The sequence below is a fragment of the Tamandua tetradactyla genome, chromosome 10 (assembly GCF_023851605.1).
Source record: "Tamandua tetradactyla isolate mTamTet1 chromosome 10, mTamTet1.pri, whole genome shotgun sequence".
Lineage (NCBI taxonomy): Eukaryota > Metazoa > Chordata > Mammalia > Pilosa > Myrmecophagidae > Tamandua > Tamandua tetradactyla.
This window is the reverse complement of record NC_135336.1, coordinates 21,902,769-21,925,216: the sequence shown is the minus strand read 5'-3', so window position 1 is coordinate 21,925,216 and position 22,448 is coordinate 21,902,769. Positions and strand designations below refer to the sequence as shown.

Sequence of the window (22,448 nt, the reverse complement as noted above, 5' to 3'; positions counted from 1 at the left end):
CATCTACTCCCCTCACTGGATCCCAACCAAGCTGTCAGGCATTTAAGTCCCTTCCAAGTACCGTGCCCTCTACTAGGCAAGGGAGAAAGCATGGAGGAGAAGGAGGAAAAAAACATACACCACAAGATTCCTGCATCCAAGGAGCTCACACTGGATAGGGAGCAAAACCAATAGACAATAAATAAATAAGTCCTCCACTCTGAGGCTCTGACTCTATTGTTAACATACCAAACAGGGAGAGGCCAGTGAGGTTGGAATAGGTGGAGAGGCAAGGAACTAAGGCTTGGGACCCAAACTGCAGGAACAAGAAGGGGTCTAGACAATCCTCTCATACTCTAGAAAAGGAACTGGGATCCAGAGTAGTTGCATGCCCCCCCAACCCCTGCAGTCAGAGCACCTTAGAGGGGGCTCAGCTGGAGCCCAGTGTCCTAAAGCCCATGCTCTTTCCCCTGGGAGAGTGTGGCACCCAGGAAGGCAGGGACACAGGAGAGCACCTTGAAAAAGATGTTTTGCTCAACCAGATCAAAGTCCAAGGAACGGCAATGGAAGTCGGGGAACGGAGGGAAGGCAATGACCATGCAATACTATGAAGAAGTTCTGTTGGAGGGATGGGAGGTGTCTAGCGGGGTCCAAGGTCAAGAGACTCACAGCGGCACCAAGGGCCCACTTGACTCTCTAGCAGTCAAGCAGCATGAAAACAAGCAGGCTCAGCAGGGGTCAATGGGTTAGGATGATGGAACCCCAGGCAATAGGACCATTAAAGGGAGAAGGCTGAATGTCAGAGGGGCTTGTGTCCCCCAGAGGTGAGGATGGCAGCACCTCTTCTCCCAGCAGCCTTCAGAGGAGCCACTAGTTACACAGACAGGAGGAGCCCATGGTTTCAGGCTGGACTGTATGTCTCCGCAAGGGTTAAAAACCTCTCACCATAAGCAATGACCAGAAGTCCCCACATGAAGGGGTCCTGAAGTTCAACACTAGGGTCCTGCTTAGGCCAGGAAATCTGAGCCACATACAGAGGTTCCATCCCACCTTTGCAGCTTTTTGGCTTGGAGCATTTTTGTAAACAAACTTAACAGTTTTCCTTGAAGCTCTGGGCTATCTCCAGCTCCCAAAGCCGGGCAACCTTCCACAGGTGGCAGCCTTCTCGTTTCTCCTCCTTAAGACTGGGCAAGGGGTGCCCAGGATCTCCCATCTCCAACCCTCTACCCAGGACTCTGAAACAAACAAGCTGTTAGCTCTCAGGAGGGGTGGCTGCTGGAAGGTTCAACCACTTTCCTCTACATACAAAGACAAAAGTGGGGAAGGATGAGGACCGCTCCATATAATTTTTTCCCCTAACCTTCACTCCTGCCTCTAACCTCACAGTAACAGGCCATGGTTTATTATGTATCTTTTAGGGGGCCAGGAACACTACATATGATACAAAGACACCATTTTTGTAAATGAAGACAGGGCTGGGGGGAGGGGGGCGGAGAGAGGCTTCATGGCTGAGCCATGTCTCTCTGGCTCTTTGCGCCACTTGATGGGACCCCTCCCTCGGAGTCAGCCTGAGGCCTGCCCGCCCCGCTATCTAAATCCCTGTGGCCACGTAGGTCCCTACCTGCTTGAGCAGGAACTGGTCCCGAGAGTTGGTGTGCAGGGAGATGGCCAGGTGGAGGGCAGACAGGAGAACCCCGCTGAGCACAGCGGCCCGCATGCGCACCGGCAGCAGCGTGTAGATGGTGTAGATGAAGAACACGGTCCACCAGATGCCCTCTGAGGCGCTGCGCGGCTGGGGCAGCAGCAGTCCCACCACCTGGACGGCCAGCACCACCGCGATGAGCGCGTAGCAGGCCAGGCCCATGTGGTCCTGGTGGAAGGCGGCGCGGTTGCACAGGACAGCCATGACGAGGATCACGCCCACGGCGGCCGCCAGCACTGCCAGGTAGGGCAGCTGGAGAGGGGGCCGCGCCGCGTGGAAGGCCAGCATGACCAGACACACTAGCACCAGCACGGCCATGAGCATGGTGAGGCTGCTCTGGTTCAGGCGGAAGAAGTAGCGCTGGTACAGCCGCTCCAGCTTGTCCGACGGGAACTTCTTGGAGCGGAATATCTGCAGCAGCGCCAGACAGCAGGCGCCCAGCGACAGCGCCGTGCCAGGCCCAGCGCCCGAGCCCGCCGAGCTGCCGCCATCCCCGGACCCCTCGCCACCCTCGACGGCGCTGGCCTCCAGCTCGTCCGCCGCACGACCCTTGCCCCGCCGTTCCTCCAGGCCCAGCTCCACCGAGCGGGGGCGCACCTCGGTCCCACCGGCTGAGGCCGCTGCCGCTGCGGAACCACCGCCGCCGCCGCCGCCCGCAGGGGGCGCCCGGGAGCTGCCCCCGCCTGCCGCGCCCCGCCGCTGCCGGCGGCTGCCGCGACCGCAATCGTCGCCGCCGCGCTCCTGCCAAGCCGACTTGGAGCGGAAGCTGAAGCTCAAGCCCAAGCCCAAGCCCCCGGCCAGGGGGTCATCGCCACTCAGCGGAGGATCGTCGTCGTCGCCCCAGCGGCTGGCCAGGCGCTGCTGCTGCGGGGTCACGGCCCCTCCGGGTTTCTTGGTAGAGCCGTGGGCCGAGCCCCCGGGAGGATGGGGATAGCCATTGGCCCGGGAATCGGCTTCTCCCCACGCCGAGCGGTGTTCAGGGCCTCCCCGGGGAGCCGGCGCCGCCGCTGTCTGCGCCGCGTAGCCCGGCGGGCTCACGCCTTTGGAGCGGGACATCCCCCCCTCGGCCTCGTCGTCTTCTTCCTCCTCCCCCAGGGGCCGGGCCGGGGGTCTCCAAGGGGAGGGCGGACGACCGAGTAGGGGGACCAGGCTGGGGTCACACGTCGGGGGCGGCCCGGGACCCTGTGCAGCAGCGGGGCATCGTGGCACCCCCGTCCTGAGCCGAGGAGGAGGACAGCGGGAGGGCGAGCCGGGAGGCAGGCACTGCCTGGAGGTGAGAAGTGGCTGTGTGTCGGCGTCAGGAGCCCCGGGTCAGAGATGGAGTTGGCTCCAAGCTGGGACAGCGGTGACTGCTCTCGCTGCTGCACAGCACGCAGAGGGACGTCCGGACTCCTGGCTCGCGTCGAGCTAGACAAGGGCCAGAGTTGCGGACGAGGCGGGACCGAGAGGTGTCCTTGCGGGCGGCGCCTCACCGGGTCTGGCAGTGGCCGGGCGCGGCGCTCACCGATTCTGCCGAAGCGAAGCCCAGCAGCTCACCGGGCAAAGCGGCGGCTCGGCGGGGGTCGCGGCGCGGAGACAGAGCGGGTCCCCTTTCCTCGCGGCGGACTGGAAGCGATTGGGAGGTGCGGGCGCCAGCCAGCATTATTTTCTGGCGAGGGGTGGGGAGGTGGGATGGGGAGTGGAGAGAACGGGGGAGGGGGCGGCGGGCGGAGCAACAGCTCCGGGGCCCTGGGGGGAGGGTCCTCGAGCCCGGGGGAGCCGTCGCCCGCATCCCCCACCCTCCGCGGCAAAAGTGGGAGCGTGGCCCCCGCGAAAGCCGAGCCGAGGCTCTAGCGCGTCCGCGCAGGGGGCGGGAGCGAGGACCAACTCCTGCGGCCCTGCCCTTCTCCTCTCGCTCCCGACTACCCCAAAACCCAGCGGGGTTGGCGCGGACCCGCGGGCTCGGAGGGCGGTCGCGCCGGCTACGGGCCCACCCGGGCAGGGCGCGGAAGGACTAGGCAGAGAGTAAAAACCGGCGCACAGCCGCAGCCGTTCTGCCCGAACGCCGGCGGGCTTCTCCTGGACAGCACGGCGCCGGGGCTTAGAAGCAGCGGGCCGACAGGGACCCGCCACAGACCCGCTGCGCCCCGGGAACGCTCCGGGTGGGCCCGGGAGAGCCGGGCTTAGGGCGCGCCATGCACGCCCGGGGCTCTGCGCCGCTCTGGCCGCTCGCGCCGCTCCTCCCTTCTCGCCGGCTCGCCGCCGCGGCTGCCGGAGCGCCCTCCGCATCCCCTCCTCCCGCCGCCTCCCCGCCCCCCGCCCCGCTCCGGCCTCGGCTCACAGCGGAGATCCGCCGCCTCCGCCCCCCGCCGGGCCGCGGTCCCGGCCGCGGTGCCCCGCCGGCATCCTCAGGCCCGGCCCGAGGAGGCGCCCGGGGACCGCGGGGGGGCCACTCCCCTTCCTCACCTAAATTTCTCGCCGCACCCCCTCCCTCCCTGGCGCCTGGAGTGGCGTCCAACCCCGCGGCCCCTTCGCTAGACCTGGGCGTCGCGCGTGCCAATCCCCGTCCGCTTGGATTCCTGTGCCCCCAGTCCTAGCTCCCCTCCTTTGTAGCCCCCTTTGACCCCCCTCCCCCTATTCACCCAACTTCAGCCCCGGCGCTGCGGCCCCCTCCTCCAGCCCGGCTCTATTGGCCGCTTCCTGAGCTGTCAGACTTGGGTCCGGCGCTCTTATTGGGCCATTCTCTGGCCGCGCGGCCGTGCCAGCGGAGGGCGCGCCAGGCGGGGGGCGCCCGGGCGGCTACTGCTGCAGGCAACCGGAGCCCGGAGTCCCTGGAGGGGACAGAACGGTCCTGGTGCCAGACCCGGAAATGAACGGGGGAGATGGAGAGACTGAGGACTCTGAGGTGCAGAACGACAGTGACGGAAAAGATGGAGATGCGGCGGGTGAGGCCGATGCAGCCAGGGCGGGGCGGACGGGAACGTTTGGTGGGTATTTACATCGCGAGGGGGATTTATTCGCAGAACGGCGAGAGCTAGCCCCTCAGACAGCAGAGACGTTTACCGAGAACTCTTCGCCGGTTCATACTTTTTATCTCGTATGACCTCTTCAGTGGCGCTGTGCTGTGACGGGGGCAAGGCCAGTGTAGTGATTCCCAGCTTAGAGATGCGGAAACTGAGGCACTGAGAGCTTAGTCAACTTGCCATAGGTCTCACTGAATTGCAACCCAAAGTTCTTTAGCCAGCACCAGGCTTACGTTCTCTACCTAGCAAGGTATGAGCGGGAAGGATGGACACCAGGTGAAATCCCGACTGGGGATAATGAGGGGGGACAGGAGGAAGGTGAACGACCAAACAGATATTCCTGCACAGAACCAACGACAAAGAGGCGGGAATAGAAAGGACTTTACTGCGGTGCAAACAGGACGTAGGCCTGTGGAATGATTCTGCTCATCTCCCCTTGTCTCTAAGCTGCTCTGCTGGAGCTTCTGCCGTCTAAATACTGGGAGGAGTGGTGAGACCAAAGAGGGAGGGAGAAACAGCCATCACTTTACCCTTCTTTCATCATCCAGCCCTCTCTCCAGAGCTGCTGACGAGGAGTCTAGAAATCTGAGTGAGCTTCCCTTGCCAGCACGGACCCACACTCCCCACCCCACCCCACTTTGGTCATCTCTTGTCCTAGTGGCAATTTGGGAGGAGAAAAATTCCAAGAGATCTGAGCAAGCTAACCCTTAAGAATTCTAGCCTTTGAGAAATCCGTGATTAGCAAAATCATAAAAAGAAACATGGATTTCTTCAACAGACATTCACTGAACGCCCCGTATGTGCAAAGCATTGTGGCTAAGCACCTATGAAGATAGCTGACCAAATTGCACCAAATTCTGGTCCTTGCCCCCAGGAGCGTACAGCCAGGGGAAGAAAAGGAGCGAGCCACTAACTCTGGCTCAAAGCAAAACACAGTCAGTTTTCAAGAGGTCCCGTGAAGCACTTTGGGTGAAAGGAGCCATTAATTTCTACTATGAGGGCCAAAATGACTTATGGAGGTCAAATCTGGGTCTAATGGGGAAGGATGAGTAAGAAGAGAGAGGATGGAGTAATCTTTCTAATTATTGTTATGTCTAGATGTTGTTTTATTGTTATATAACCATTTTGAGGGAGGTTTTATTCTCCATGCAAAGATAAGAAAACTGACAAAGAATTAGGAAATCTGCCTAAAGCCCATAGTGTGCGACAGGATGGAACCCAACTGCAGTCTGCTTCTTGCATTCTACCATTTAGCGGTATAGCAAATATGAGGAGGGAAAATCAGACATAGGAGACTGCCGAGATAGACTCCAGGCGGCCAGAGGTATTGAGATCATTGGGACCCATCCTTGATTCTCTTCTCATTCCCTAAGGCTGTCCTAGCTTATTCCTTTTAATCTTTTTCTTTTTTAAAAAAATAAGCATCGTCTTATAGCAAAGATCATGTATGTCTATTACACAGAAACAAAAAAAGAAAAGGAAAGCACATTCATAATCATACCCCTAGAAAGAACCAGTATTAACATTTTTTTTCCTTAAACAAAAAATTGCAGTTACTCTAGAAAAAGTTTTATAGCCTGCTTTTTTCTACTTAGCAACATACTGTGGCTGTTTTTCCATGTCAATAAGCATTCTTCTACAATATTCTTTTTATTGTCTGAATAAAATTCCATTGCATGTATATAGCATAATTTATTTAACCAATCCCCTACTGTTAGACGTTTTTCACTGTCATTGCAGTTTATAAAAAGTTTCCACTCTTTTACTGTTATAAACAATGAACATTTTTGTAGTTAAATCTTAACACACGTACTTAATTATATCCTTAGGAGAAATTCCTGCAAGTAGAATTTCTGGGACAAAGGAAAACCACTTTTTTTTTTTTGGCCTCCATTCCCAGCTCCAAATCCACATTTACCCTGCCCACTGGAGAGCTCCCCATGCATGTTCTTTGGTACCCATCAAGCACCACGTATTTGATTTGTCTGAAGTTAAGCTCATCTCCCGAGAAGCTTGCTCTTCCCTCTGTTTTCCCTCCACCGGTGGAACTGCCATCACTTGAGCTCCCTGATCTAAGAGTGGTGGTCTCTCCTCCCCTTCAACCTCAGTTCCCGAAGTCCTGCCACCTCTGCCCTTGTCTTTTCACAATATCTCTTCTTCTCCATATTATCTTACTGCTTTGTGTAGATCCTCCTCCTCCTTCTTGGAAAATTGCCAGCTCTCCCTCCTTCTCTCTCCTTGGCTTCAGATGTGTCCTCCACTCTGCTGCCATCTGATCATGTCAAATCCCCAGTGGACACTGTCCAGGAAACAGCCTCTTCCCATGTGCCAGATTTCACAGTCCACCACTTCCCCACGGCCATCCTGCCCTCTGGCCACCATGAACGCTGTTGATGCCTTTGCCTAGATTCCTCTTTCCCCCCACCATCCAAATTCATCTCAGGCTCCCAGCACACCTTGACTATCTCTCCGTAATTACACCTGTCACATTGTATTATTGTGATTTATTCACAGAACTGTCTCCCTAGTCTGCTGAACTCCTTCAGGGCAGAGTTGGTGTCTAATTCATTCCTGTGTCCCAGTGCTTAGCCTGGAGCCTGGTGCATGCCTAAGAGTTGTTGGTTGGATAAACATGGTATATCTGGGGAATAGTGAGCAGAATGAAGTCTAAGGTGTGTGGGGAGGGAGCGTGCAATGATGGGTGAAACTGGAAAGGTGGGCTGGGCTTGAGTTTGAAGACAATAAGGAGCCCCTGAATTGGGGGAAGGGAGTGTCCTGGTCCCTTATGACTGGGGAGGCATACTCTGGCAATGATATAACTAGATTGTACAAGGAAGATCCAGGAGCTTGAGGAGACCAGTTGGAAAGCTATTGCAGAGCAAGTGTAGATTTGCCACCAAAGTGACACGATAATGCGAATGACGCCATTTGCTGAAGATGGCTTTTAGAGAGAGAAAAGAGGAAGACTGAGGAGGAAACCCAGGGGTCACCCCATTCATATGCCAGAGGAGGGCTCCTCAAATGAGAGGAAAACCAAGAAAAGGTGTAGTCCCAAAAGCCAAAGGTTCACATTCCAGGACAAACTCCTGAAGTATACCTAGAATAGAAAGGATGTCCTCATCAGGTAGGGTGCTGACCTGAAAACCATCTCAGGCCTCAAACCTGAAATCTGCCTCTCTCTGAAATGAGTACTTGGTTTGAGGTGGTGACTGCAAACCCCAGAGCACAGGTTGCCCTTTAGGAGACTTCCTTTAGTTACACCCCTTCTCTAGCACCAGCCTCCTTCCCCCTCGTGCCTCAGTTACCTTCCAAGACTTTATTCATCACTCCTCCAGCCTTCTTTTAGATTAAATGTTTGTAGAAGTGGATACTGGTACTACTTCCCTACCCAGAAATACCTTCTCCCACACTGCTTAAAATTCCACCATTAAATAGTAGTACTTTGGGCTGACAATCATTTTCTTTAAAAATAATAAATGCAGAAAATCTTTAGAGACAAAAAGATTAGTAGTTACCTAGGCCTGAAGAGGAAAAGAAATGGGGAGTAACTGCTAATGCGTTCAAGAGTTCTTTTGGGGGTGATGAGAATGTTCTAAAATTAAATTATGGTGATGATTGCATAACTCTAAATATACGAAAAAAAGCATTGAATTGCACACTGTAAATGGGTGAACCTTGTGGTATGTAAATTAATCTCAATAAAGCAGTTTACAAAATTAGGCACAGATATGAATGTCTTATGCCTGAACTGTCAGTCATTAGCAAGTCAACGTGAATGATACCCCACTAATACCCCCTCCCCCCCAAGGCTGGGGCATTAAGAGAATGGATGCTTTCCTGTCAAGAGTGGGGATGAGTTAGGAGTAAGTAGAGAACCCTTGGAACCACTGAGAATCTCCTAACGTGAATGAAACTATAGGATGGGAGACTCTGGGTAGAAAAGGGCATGGCGCCTGGAGCATGAGGGAAGCAGGAGAGCAAAATGAAGGCTGGTTGGGAATTAGGGACCAAATGAACTAGATCCATTTGAAAAATCTTGCCCAGGAGAGTCCTTCCCTGCGAGGAATTCTTCGAGAGTTAAGGAACTCTTAGAACCATAGGCTCTCTCCAGGGTGGTTAGAACCTTAAAGATCACCCCATTCCTACCATTAGGTAGAAGTGACTCTACAAAGTGTATCAACCTCCCCTGGAGATTTGCAATTTGACAATGCAAGTATGGGACTTGCTGTCACACTAGATGACCTACCTTTCACACGAAGAACTCGTGACTGTCCCAAAGTCAGAGAGTAGCTCCAGATGGAGCAATGGACATCTCGAGGACAGGTCATCCATGGGGCTTGGTGCCTGGTGTCTTAGCCTCTGGGGCACAGGCGGCCGAAGTCCTGTCCTTCCACTCCACCTTCCACCATGAAGGAGGAACCAAAGGCCTCAGCCTCCAGTTTGCTTTTTCCTCTTTTTTTTTTTATTTGTTTAATTTTTTTAAATTTTTGCCTCTGGCTTCTTTGGTTTGAAAAGCAAAGATGATATACTTGCAATTGGCCATCTGGGGAACCCAGTCCTAGATTTTTCTGACCTGATCCTCAACCCCAAAGCTCTGAGCTCTGGGCCTCAGGGAACAGGAAATACTCAAAGAGCACGGATTGGAGCAGAGGTAGAAATGGCTGATAATAACTGGATCTGCCACTCTCCCAGGTGTTGACATTTGCATTTTAATGGAGGTGGTTAATGCCTTCAGCTAAAGGAGTGACTAATATGTTCTTTCAATTGCTACTGGAGGTAGGTGGGAGACCCTTTGCAGCCTAGGGCCTTTTTTTTCTTTCAACTTTTTTTCTGTATTAAAAAATATGGAATGTTTCATGAATTTGTGTGTCATCCTTGAGCAGGGGCTATGCTAAACTTCTCTGTATCTTTCCAATTTTAGTATATGTGGCACCAAGCAAGCAGTTTTTAAACTTTCATTTTGAAATATTTGAAACATAGGACAATTGCAAAAATAACCCAAATTCATACAAAGAAATCCAATAGGCCCTCATCCCCCAGAAACCCAGATCTACCATTTTAACATTCTGCCACCTTTGCCTATCATTGTATCATCTATTGATCTATTTTTTGAACTTTTCAGAACAGGTTGCACAAATCATACTCCTTGAACACATGGTACTTCCATGTGTATTTTCTACGAACAAGGATACTCACTTAAGTGTGATGATCAGGTTCAAGAAACTTAACGTTGATATAAAGCTTAATTTCTATATTCCAATTTTTTCTTACATCCTAATAGCATCCTTTTGAACATCCTTTGTTCTAAGATTGATGGGATCAATCTTAGATCCCATCCAGTACCATGCATTGCCTTGAATTGCCATTATCTCTTGAATTTCTTTCTTTTTTAATTGTGGAGACATACATGCAACATAAATCTTCCCACCCCAGTCTCTCCCGAGCAAACCATTCAGTGGGATCGATCACAGTCCTAATGTTGTAGTACCCTCACCACTATCGATTACTATCACTTTCCCTTTCCCTAAAACAGAAACCCTACGCTTATTTTGAATTAACTCCCCACTGCTTCTGCCTTGCGCCCCTAGTAGCTTGTACTCTACTTTCTGTCTCTGTGAGTTTGCATATTCTCTGACATTTTCTTTGTGGTTACTGTGGGACTTAACTTTAATCCTAAATCTATAACAATCTCCTTTGCTTTGAGACCAACTAAACAACTTCAAAATCATACTTAGCCAATCTATTTCTGTGATATCACATCCTGGCAGCTTTAGCAAACCACAACATGTACTATATCAAATGGGTTTTTCTCCAGATATGCAAGAATGGCTCAATACCATCATGGTGTTATTATCTAGGATATAGGTTACTAAAAGAATTAGGATAGGGAATGGGGAGCTAATGCTTAATTTGTGCAGAATTTTTAAATAAGGCTGATTATAAATATTTGGAAGTGGATAGAGGTGATAGTGGCACGTTATTGTGTAAATAATAGTGCTGAATTATGCATGTGATGGTGGTTGGGATGGGAAGTTTAGGGTCATGCGTATCTCAAAAGGAAAGCTAGAGCATGACACAAGGTACTGTATAACATAGGCAACTGTTGTGGGTGACGAAGGTGGTTTTTAGTACAAATACAGAAATGTTCTTTCATGAATTAGACAAATGTATGTCACATCTACAAGGTGTTAATAATAGGGTGGCATATGGGAAAAAAATGCGCCTAATGCAAACTATGGACTATAGTTCACAGTAATATCTTAATGTTCGTCCATCAGTTATAGCAAAGGTACCATACCAAAGCTAAGTGTCAATAATAGGATGGTATAAAGGGCATGAGGTTTTGGTTTTTAGAGCTATAAAAATGTTCTAAAATTGATTCTGGCAAGGTAAGCACAGCTCTGTGATTATATTGAGAGCCATTGATTGTATACTTTGGATAGATTGTATGGTGCATAAATAAAACTGTGTTAAAAAAAAAAAACGCGTACTTAAACTATATACCTATACCCTTCCGTTCCTCACCTTTCTTTCCCCGTTCCTTTCTTGCCACAGATTACATATTTATACATTATGAGTCCAAAACCTTTGAGTTGTCATTACAGTTTATGCATTTGCCTTTTATAAGATAAAATAATAAAAAAATTAAAAGTAGAGTTACAAATAAAAAATGTAATAGTATTGGTATTCATATTTACCCATGTCATTATCTTTACCATGATCTTCATTTGGTTTCAGTCAATTGTCTAGTGTCCTTTCCTTTCAACCTTCTGAAACCCCATTAGCATTTCTTATAGGACCATTCTAGTGATGATGAACTCTTTCAACTTTGATTTATCTGGGATGTCATAATTTCCCTATCATTTTTGAAAGATGGTTTTGCCAGATACAGAACTTTTAGTTGGCAATGTTTTGCTTCCAGCATTTTAAGTGAGTCTTTCCATTGCCTTCTTGCCTTTAAGGTTTCCGATGGGAAATAGGCACTTAATCTTATTGAGCCTCTTGTACATGATACATTGCTTTTCTCTTGTGGCTTTCAGAATTCTCTCTTTATCTTTGTCATGATTATAGCATGGTATGGTGTGAGTCTACTTCAGTGGATGAATACAATGTAGAAGCCCAATATAGAGGCAACTGTACTAAGCCTCATGCCAGCAAAACCAAAATCTAAGTTTCTATTCCAAGTAAATGCACAGTGTACCTAGATAACAAAATTTAAATCAGCCAATCAGTTATCGCCACTTCCCTATTCGTAATGCCAGAGAACTTCCTTGTTGCTAAGCAGCCACCTGCACTAACCATATTAGGAAATACAGCCTGCATAAACCAATGAAAATTTCTGCCCAATGTACTCCTTATTCTATCTGTAAAAGCCCGTTGCTCTCTTTATTCAGCAGAATTCTTTCCTACCTTGTAGCAATTGGAATCTCCCCAATCATGAATTGATTCACTAACACTCTGAGATTTAGCCAAATTTTGTTCATGTTTTTATTTTGACAGTTATTTTTGCCAACCACAAAGGTACCCAAAGGAAACCGCTGCTGACTCTGTAAATAACCTGAGCAATAGGTGTGGTACCCGCTGGAACCCATTGTGTTCACTGTCCTTCTCACTGTCTCTTCAATCGTCAGTGAGTTCCTCTCAAGTCCAAGCTCTCCTCTTTTTGGGTCCAGGCTCTCCAATCTCACTGAGTTCCTGTCCAGGAGTTAACAGGCCAAATTAGTCTTGGCAGGAAAGTTACTTAAAGGACCTGAGTCTTTACCCTTTGGTTTTGTTCACAGCATTTCAACTGTGGGGCTCATAGTGGTTTTGCTGCTGTTTGCTATGAGATCCCCAAATTGAGACACTCCTCCAGCTGGCATCCCATCATCTTTTATATGTAAGATTTACGGGGCACAGGGTTATGCCTACTTAACTAAATGGCAGAACATCACTAAGAATAAATTAGAATTAAATGACCCTAAGGGAAATTTTACTCATCTTACAGGTGCCCTTTAAAGGGGGGGCCCTGGATTAGGCCAAGTACGATGCCTATTTTAATTGGCACTCAAAATCTACTAGGAAATTGCAAGGACTTGAAAATAACTTATAAATTGCTGAGTTTTGTATTTCCGTGTTTTCTATGTTTCTGTGTTTTTAAATCTGACACACGGCTGAAAATTTTTTAGTTAAGACTATAAGTTCTCTATTTGTGTCTGTCTGCATATTTGTTGTGTGATATTTTCCTACCTCTGCATAATTTCACCAAATAACTCCTAATTCTCCTTAAAAGAGCTCTACTCAAATTGACTTAAAGATAAATAAGTGCTTATATGTAAATTAATACTCCTAAAATCCCGAAAATTAAAGAAAACAAACTCCTAATATTCCCAATGGAAAAAAAAGTATTTGTAGAACTAAAACCAAATGCTTAAAACAAAAAATTCAGGTTCACATAGCTCCATGCAACTTTGGTAAATGAAATTAGTTTAACATTGTGAGTTAAATAAAAACAACTATGTTTTCTGTGATGACTAGGTTCTGCTGTCAGCTTGGCCAACTGATGACATCCAGTTATCTGATCAGGCAAGCACTGGCCTGACATTGCTGCAAGGATATTTCGTGGCTGGTTGATAAACCAAAAGGTTAGTGTATTAAATCATCAGCTGTTGATTGCATCTGTGCCTGATTACGTCTGTGATCATCTAAGGCATATACCCCACGATGAGATAAACCAGTTAATTGAAGACTTTTAAGGGAAAAGAGAGACTTTTTCACTATTTCTTCAGCCAGAAAGCCTTTCCTGTGGAGTTCATCCAGATGTGTAAGACACTTTTATACATGTTATATTTATAGATATCTCCTGTTAGATCAGTTTCTCTAGAGAATCCTCACTATTGCAACTTAGAACTGAGAGTAGGGTAGTTCTTTTTTTTCTTTTTTTTAAACGTTTCTTTATTTTTTTATTTTTCACATGGGCAGGCACTGGGAATCGAACCCGGGTCCTCTGGCATGGCAGGTGAGCATTCTTGCCTGCTGAGCCACCGTGGCCCGCCCGAGTGGGGTAGTTCTTGAAAAACAGAATCTTAAAAATGGGTTTTCACCATTGTTTTTCTACTCTGCTTAAACTCAAAGGCACTAATGACTCTATTTCCAATAATCAAGATGGCACTGACAGTGCATGGGGTGAGATGGCAAGAGAGACATGCAAAATATCACAATTAGATTCTGCTAATTGTATACTTATATAAGGCAAGGCAAGATTTTTAAGGGGACTGTTTTTTACACCTTCATGGAGTTTTGTGTAATTAAGAGGTATAATGCTATTGGCTGGTTTTTGTTAGATATTCTAGATACAGTGATGAAGGAAAGAGATGAGTGAAGGCTTCAAATTTGCAACTTAAGCAAGTATGAATGATGTAAAAGTTTCCATGTTTGCCCTGAAAGAAAATCTTATTTCCTATGGTTGCAGACTTTGGATCTCTGAAAACCAGATACAGAGCCTCATTGTATGAGTAGCAGATTCACAACGTAAACTAAAATCTCAAGCTTGCAGCATGTCTTCTGTTAAAGTAAGGACTTTATTGGGAAAGAGTGGGATCCTGAAATGTGAAATGTTGATATACGTCTTGATGATGATGGCAGTGGGGAGACCAAATCTCTGGAATCTGCTGAGCCTTTGCTAAATAGACCTGTAATGGACTCCTCTGGTGAAAGAGCTTCCCAACTTCCAGCCTACTTTGAAGAAACAGCTTCCTGGCCTTCAGTCACACAGAGGAGTCTGCCATCCACCCTCCACTTGATGACATTAACCCTTCAGTGCCTACTAACTCTGTTACTACCTCCCCGTGGAATCAGCCCTCACGTCTCTGTCTGGAGCAACTAATCCTGTTTCACCATATGAAACTGCAATGGAATGCCTTGAAGTAACTGGCTTGAAAGACACTTCTATTTCTTTTCATGGCCCATCCCCACCACCCTTCTTTTCTTCAAGATCTATAACTAGACGAAAGTCCCAACAGGTCTGAAAAGTGAGGTATAAAGTGTAACCCTTGAAGAGGTACAGTATACTCCAAAAGAACTGCATGAATATTCCAATCTATATAAGAAGAACTCAGGGGAATATGTATGGAAATGGATAGTAAGGATATGAGATAATGTGGAGGGAATATAAAGTTGGATCAAGCTAAATTTATTGATATGGGCCCACTAAACAGAAATTCGGCATTCAGTGTTGTAGCTTGAGGGGTTAGAAAGGGCATTAACAGAGTGTTTGGATGGTTGGCTGAAACATGGATCAAAAGGTGGCTGACATTACCTGAGGTCGAAATGCCAGAATAATGTAGATGAAAGGATCCAGAAACAGAGAGATTGGAAGGTTATTGTGGATTTGTCATAGAAGACTTGCTCACACACCCCAGGGATGCCCAGAGGACACATCTTTACCAGAACCTTGAGAAATGAATTTGTGAGACTAGCTCCATCATCCATGAAGAGCTCTGTAGTTGCCCTTCTCTGTAGGTCAGATATTACTGTGGGAACTGTTGTCACTGAGCTGGAATACTAAACACAATGGGGATGATTGGATCGGAGTTGGCAGAAGACATGTGGTGACAGTTTATCAACATAGACAAGGTGGGTGTGGCCATCATAATGACAGCAGATGCAAAGCACCAGTTAATAAAATCTGACTTGCAGAGACTTGTGGCATTGGCTAGTAGATCACGGGGTACCTAGAGGTAAATAGACAGGCAGTCTACTAAATTCTTGTTTGAGCTGTATAAGCAGAGGAGTTCTAGATCAAGTGAACAGAAGTCTAACTTGAATTACAAACACAGACAGTCATGTCCTCTTAATTAATTCCCAGACTTGAAACACTTTACAGACCCAGAGCCCCTTAAAGGAGGGGAGGGCCAGTTACCCTTGGGGAAGGACCCTTTAATACTGCACAAAATTTACATTGTTATCCTTCCTCCCCGCCTACCCCAAGGAGACCTATGGTCTTTTACTAGGGTGACTGTGCACTGGGGAAAAGGAAATGAGCAGATATTTGGGGGATTATTAGACACTGGCTCAGAAGTGACACTAGGGACACTTCTGGGAAGATGGCCAAATAGAGTATCTCGAGATTAGCCTTGCTCCACAGAAAAGTTAGAGAAGGAGCAAGAGGGTGACTGAGGCTGCGATTCGGGAGTGCGACTGACCTGGGAGAGCCTTCTGCACCACATAGGGCAGCCCCGGTTGCAGAGGCCAAGGGACTGAGAGGCAGAAAGCTGGAGCCTGGTGTGTAGGCACAGATCCTGCAGAAGTGCACACACGGGAGCCTGGGACTAGGAAGTAAGCCAAGCCACATTCCTTGGGCTCACTACCCTCACCAACACAGCCCTGTTGTGACCACCCTATACCCCATGCACCAGTGACCACCCTATACCCCCACACACCCTGTCACCTGCTCCCATTTCCCATGCTATAGCTCCCAGTGCACATACCTGTCCCACACCCCCCACCAACTGCAGCTCAACTCATCTCTCCTGCACCCCTCCTGAGCACTTCCTCCGCTTCCTCCCCTTCCCTGTTCCCTGCAGGCTGTTGCCAGAATATAAAGGCTGTGGGCCCTGACCTCCATACTTAGGCTATCCTTGCCATCTGCCCATAGTGTCACACAGCCTCAACTCTGCCCCACCTGAGCTCTGCACATCTGTTTACGGCACTCTCAGCTCCACACATGTGCAGGGTCCCAATCATGTCATTCAGCTCTGGGAATCACACTTTACAGCAGTCCTAGAACCATGCATGTGCATGGCCCTCAGCCACACTTCCTAGCTCTGAGAAAGTGCTGACCTACATCGCCAGGTCACATGTGCTCCCAATCCATGAAGGCCTAATGCCAACCTGCTGCGACATCTCTATGCATGTGCACAAAGGGCCCCGTGCCTTAGACCAGCACACACCAGGGTTACACCTCCATACTGGTACACCCACATAGCTACATCTTCGCTGGCCGCTGGGTGCCCATGCTCACAAGCACCAGTGTAACATCCCCAACCTGCACCTATACCTGCCCTAAAACAAATCACCGCACTGAGTGACCCACCCTGTACCTTGCTCCCTGCTGTATAACCATCCCGCAAACACAAGGTCTTAGACTACCAAAAGAAATCAACTCCCAAAGTAAATCAATCAAGATATTTACATGCCCCAAAGACAGCAGAAGATCACTAAGCATATCACAATGCAGACAGATATAGCCCTGCCTAATGACCAAATTAAAACACCAGAGGAGACACAGACATTGGAACAACTAATCAAAGATGTCCACACAACTCTATTTAATAAAATAAGTGGGAAGGAAAATGACATAAAGGAGATCAAGAAGACAGTAAAAGAGCATAAAGAGGAGTTTGAAATAATAAATAGAAAAATAGCAGATACCACAGAGATTAAGGTCTCTGTTGACCAAATAAAAAACATACTAGAGGCACATAACACCAGATTTGAAGAGACAGAAGAAGAAATAAGTGATATAGAGGACAGCATAATTGACTTCAAAGACTCAAAACAGCAAATGGCAAAAAAAAAGATGGAAAAAATTGAATGGGAACTCAGGGAAATGATAGGCAAAACAAAGCGTGCAAATATAAAAGTCAGTGGTGTGCCAGAAGAAGAAGAGAGGAGTATAGGGCTAGGAAGAGTAGTTGAGGATATAATGGGGGAAAACTTCCCAACCCTCATAAAGGACATAAATATACAAGTCAAAGAAACCCAAAGAACTCCAAACAGAATGAATCCAAATAGGCCTTCCCCAAGGCACGTACTAATCGTCTGTCAAATGTTGAAGAGAAGCAAAAAATCCTGAAAGTGGCAAGAGAAAAACAATGAACTACATACAAGGGAAATCAAATAAGACTGAGTTCAGACTACTCAACTAGCACCCTGGAAGTGAGAAAGCAGTGGTATGATATAGTCAAGATTCTGAAAGAGAAAGACTTCCAGCCAAGAACTCTGTACCCAGATGAATTATCCTTCAAAATTGAGGGAGAGATTAAAGTTTTCACAGACAAAGAAGTCCTGAAAGAATTTGTCAACAAGAGACTGGCCCTACAAGAAATACTAAAAGGAGTTCTGCTGGCTGAAAAAAAAGACAGGAGATGGAGGTCTGAAGGAGGACACAGAATTGAAGAGTACCATTAAAGGTAATTTAAAGAATACAAAGAGAAAGAGGGAAAAGAATATATAGATCTGACAAATAAAATTAAAAAGATAAGGTGGTGGAATCAAGAAATGCCTTTTCAGTAATAACTTTAAATGTTAACAGGCTAAACTTACCGATTAAAAGATACAGATTGAAAGAATGGATTAAGAAACATTATCCAGCTATATGCTGCTTACAAGAGACTCATCTTAAACACAAGGATACAAATAGATTGAAAGTGAAAGGATGGAAAAAGATTTTCCATGCAAGTTGAAACCAAAAAAAAAAAGCAGAGGTAGCTATACCAATTTTAGAAAAAATAGACTTTAAATGTAAAGACATCATAAGAGACAAAGAAGAACACTATATACTAATTAAAGGGTCAATTCACCAAGAAAATATAACAATCATAAATGCTTATGCTCCCAATCAAAGAGCTCCAAAGTACATGAAACAGACATTGGCAAAACTGAAGGGAGTGATAGATGTTTCAACAATACTAGTAAGAGACTTCAATACACCACTCTCCTCTATAGATAGAACAGCAAGACAGAAGGTCAACAAGGAAATAGAGAAGTTAAATAACCTGATAAATGAATTAAACCTAATAGCATATATAGGTCACTGCACCCCAAAGCACAAGGTTATACATTCTTCTCTAGTGCTCATACAACATTCTCCAAGGTAGATCATATGCTGGGGCATAAAATAGGTCTTAATAAATGTAAAAATATTGAAATTATTCACAACACTTTGTCTGATCACAATGCAATGAAGTGGGATCTCAGCAACCACCAAAGAATGAGAACATTCACAAATATACAGAGATTAAATAACACACTCCTAAACAACCAGTGGGTCAAAGTAGAAATTGCTAGAAAAAATCACTAGCTATCTGCAGATGAATGAAAATGAGACTACAGCTTATCAGAACTCATAGGATGTGACAACAGCCGTGCTGAAAGGGAAACTTATTGCCCTAAATGCCTATATTAAAAAACAAGAGAGAGCAAAAATCTATGACTTAACAGCAAATCTGAAGGAACTTGAGAAAGAAGAGCAAACTTACCCCAAAGCAAATGGAAGACAAGAAATAACAAAGATTAAAGCAGAAATAAATGAATGGGAGAACAAAAAAACAATAGAATCAATAAAACCAAAAGTTGGTTCTTTGAGAAAATCAGTAAAATTGATGGGCCACTAGCAAGACTGACAAAGAAAAAAAAGAGAGGATGCAAATAAACAAAATCAGAAATAAGAAGGGGTGTGTTACCACAGACCCTGAAAAAATAAAAGGAATCATAAGAGATCCTGTGAACAACTATATGCCAACAAACTAGACAACTTAGATGAAATGAACAAATTCCTGGAGACACACAAACAAGGTGCACTGACTTAGGAAGAAATAGAAGATCTCAACAAACCAATCACAAGTAAAGAGATTCAATCAGTCTTCAAAAATCTTTCTACCAAAAAAAAGCCCAGGACCATATGACTTCACAGGGGAATTTTATCAAACATTCCATAAAAAACTAATGCCAATCCTGCTCAAACTTCTCCAAAAAACTGAGGAAAAAGGAACTCTACCTAACTCATTTTATGAAGCTAATATCATTTTAATACCGAAATCAGGTAAAAATGCTATAAGAAAGGAAAACTACAGGTCAATCTCCCTAATTAACATAAATGCAAATATTCTCAATAAAATATTAGCAAATTGAATCCAACAGCACATTAAAAGAATTATACACCATGACCAAGTGGGGTTTATACCAGGAATGCAAGGATAGTTCAACACAAGAAAATCAGTTAATGTAATACAGCACATTAACAAATCAAAAGGGAAAAATCACATGATCACTCAATTAATGCTGAAAAAACACTTTAAAAATTCAACATCCTTTTTTTGATAAAAACACTCCAAAATATAGGAATCAAAGGTAACTACCTCAATATAATAAAGGGAAAATATGAAAAACCGATAGCCAGCATCATACTCAATGGAGAGAGACTGAAAGCTTCCCCTGTAAGATCAGGTACAAGAGAAGGATGCCCACTGTCACCACTATTATTCAACATTGTGCTAGATGTTCTAGCTAGAGCAGTCAGTCAGGACAAAGAGATAAAAGCCATCCAAATTGGAAAGGGAGAAGTAAAACTGTCATTATTTGCAGATGACATGATAGTCATCTATCCTGTAAATATCCTATAAAATTCCTGAGAAATTTACAGCAAAGTTACTTGAGCTAATAAATTCAGCAAGGTGATGGGATATAAGATTAATGTGCAAAAATCAGTAACATTTCTATACACAAGCAATGACCTAGCTGAGAAGTCAGTTAAGGAAAAAATTCAATTCAAAATAGCAACTAGTGCTCACTTTGGCAGTCCATATACTAAAATTTGAATGATGCAAGAGAAGATTAGCATGGCCCCTGTGCAAGGATGACATGCAAATTTGAGAAGCATTCCATCTTTTTTTTTAATAAAAGAAAAAATAACTAAGAGAATCAAATACTTAGGAGTGAACTTAACTAGGGATTTGTACACAGAAACACAGGGAGCACAGAATAAGAAAGAGGTCCTTTAATCCTGTATAGATTATTGTAATGCCTGGATACATCCTAGAATATATTATGCAGATAATAAAAAAGTATTGACAAAGTCCCCTGAAGGATGGGAGAAAAATATGGAACTATTAAATCTTTCCATCAGGGAATCCCCGAATACTGTGTCAAACTTTAGGGACACCCAAATCAATAGGCCATGCCCTCAATCATAAGGCTTACTCTTGCAAAGCTTAGGTAAGTAGCAGAGAAGCTTACTGCCTACAGGCATGCCTAAGAGTTACTTCTGGAGGACCTCTGTTGTTGCTCAGATATGGCCTCAATCTCTCTAAGCCCAACTCTGCAAGTGAAATATTGCCCTCCCCCTACATGGGACATGACATCCAGAAGTGAAATTTTCCCTGGCAACGGGGAGATAATTCCCAGGGATGAATCCTGACCTGGCACTGTGGGATCAACAATTTCATCCTGACCAAACGGGGGGAAAGAGGCTTAATTAATAAAGCACCAGTGGCAGAGAGAGTTCATATAGAGTCAAGAGGCTACTCTGGAGGTTTCTCTTATGCAAGCTTCAGTTAAACCATGCTACCTATCATAATCTGCCAATCCTCAACCAGGACCATAACACTTAGGGCGCTATATAAAATTTCACAATGGTTCCATGGACTAGAGTGACTTTCCAGAAACCTACAACCTCCAGATGGCTCCCTGGCCCAGATAAGTCCTAAAACCTAGCCCAGCCTCTCCAGAACATCAGATAGTTCCATCTCCCTACCCCATATTAGTGACAGACCCTTCCAATATGAAAAATTTAGAATGACCGTAGCCCAAACACCCTAAAGAGAGGGAGGGAAAGATCAAAGGTGATGGTGGAGTTAGATAGGATTCAATAAATGAATATGAATGCTGAATCATTACATTAACATCTCTTTTAGTCTCCAGTCGTTTAGAGCAGCTAGAAGTAAAAATCTAAAATTGTAAAATTGTAACCCATATCAAACTCTGAAATATGTTCTACAGCTAATTGTGGTGCTGTGCTTTGAAATTTATAGCTTTTTTGTATATATGTTATTTTTCACAAAAAAAGAAGGATAAAAAGTCGATTGTGATGATAAAGTATTTAAGCCCTCTAGCCTCCTATATTCTGGAGCAGCTAGATGGAAAAATATGAGAGGATTGTATCGTAGCCCATGACAAACTCTGGGACCTGTCCTGTAACTACTTATTGAAGAATGCTTTGAAAACTATTGCTTTTTTATTTCTTTGCTTTGTATATATGTTATAGTATACAAGAAAAAAGTTTAAAAAAATAAAAAAAGAGAAGTGACACTAATTCCAGGATATCCAAAATGTCACTCTGGTCCATCAATCAGTGTAGGCACTCTTAAGGACCTGAAGGTTGCAGGGGCAGTGATTCCCACCACATCCCTATTCAACTCTTCCTATTTAGCCTGTGCAGAAACTATATGGGTCTTGGAGAATGGCAGTGGATTATCGTAAACCTAACCAGGTGATGACTCCATTTGCAGCTGCTATTCCAGATGGGGTATCATTGCTTGAGCAAATCAACATATCTTCTGGTACCTGGTATGCAGCTATTGATCTGGCAAATTTTTTTTTTCTCAATAGCTGTCAATAAGGACCACCAGAAACAATTTGCATTCAGCCAGCAAGGCCAGCAGTATACCTTCACTGCCCTGCCTCAGTGGTTGTTCTAGTTTGCTAGCTGCCGGAATGCAATATACCAGAAACAGAATGGCTTTTAAAAAGAGGAATTTAATAAGTTGCTAATTTACAGTTCTAAGGCTGAGAAAATGTCCCAGTTAAAACAAGTCTATAGAAATGTCCAATCTAAGGCATCCAGGGAAAGACACCTTGGTTCAAGAAGGCTGATGAAGTTCAAGATTTCTCTCTCATCTGGAAGGGCATATGGCGAACACAACATCATCTGCTAGCTTCTTCTCCTGGCTTCCTGTTTCATGAAGCTCCCCGGGAGGCTTTTTCTTTCTTCATCTCCAAATGTCTCT

At 45.8% G+C, this 22,448-nt stretch overlaps 1 protein-coding gene, 1 long non-coding RNA gene and 2 other non-coding genes across 6 annotated transcripts in view; 2 read left to right on the top strand and 2 right to left on the bottom strand.

Moving 5' to 3' along the window:
- Positions 1–3,504, bottom strand: part of ADCY5 (adenylate cyclase 5) — a 148,513-nt gene extending 145,009 nt beyond the window's left edge. For both annotated transcript variants that reach the window (XM_077118133.1, XM_077118129.1), the window contains exon 1: positions 1,601–3,504. In XM_077118133.1, the coding sequence (XP_076974248.1) occupies positions 1,601–2,737 (1,137 nt within the window). In that variant the 5' untranslated portion in view covers positions 2,738–3,504. The remainder of the gene's footprint in view (positions 1–1,600) is intronic.
- On the top strand, positions 3,195–22,113 carry LOC143648313 (uncharacterized). Of its 2 annotated transcripts, none has more exons than XR_013158502.1 (3): positions 3,195–3,303; positions 13,201–13,307; positions 14,135–22,113. It is a non-coding gene; the product is annotated as an uncharacterized LOC143648313 (long non-coding RNA). The 2 variants fall into 2 exon arrangements; XR_013158501.1 differs by lacking the exon at positions 3,195–3,303 and adding an exon at positions 4,427–4,605.
- LOC143648946 (U6 spliceosomal RNA) lies at positions 9,522–9,624 on the bottom strand. The gene has a single exon (XR_013158843.1). It is a non-coding gene; the product is annotated as a U6 spliceosomal RNA (small nuclear RNA).
- Positions 20,227–20,334, top strand: LOC143648965 (U6 spliceosomal RNA). The gene has a single exon (XR_013158858.1). It is a non-coding gene; the product is annotated as a U6 spliceosomal RNA (small nuclear RNA).
- Positions 22,114–22,448: the final 335 nt, after the last annotated feature.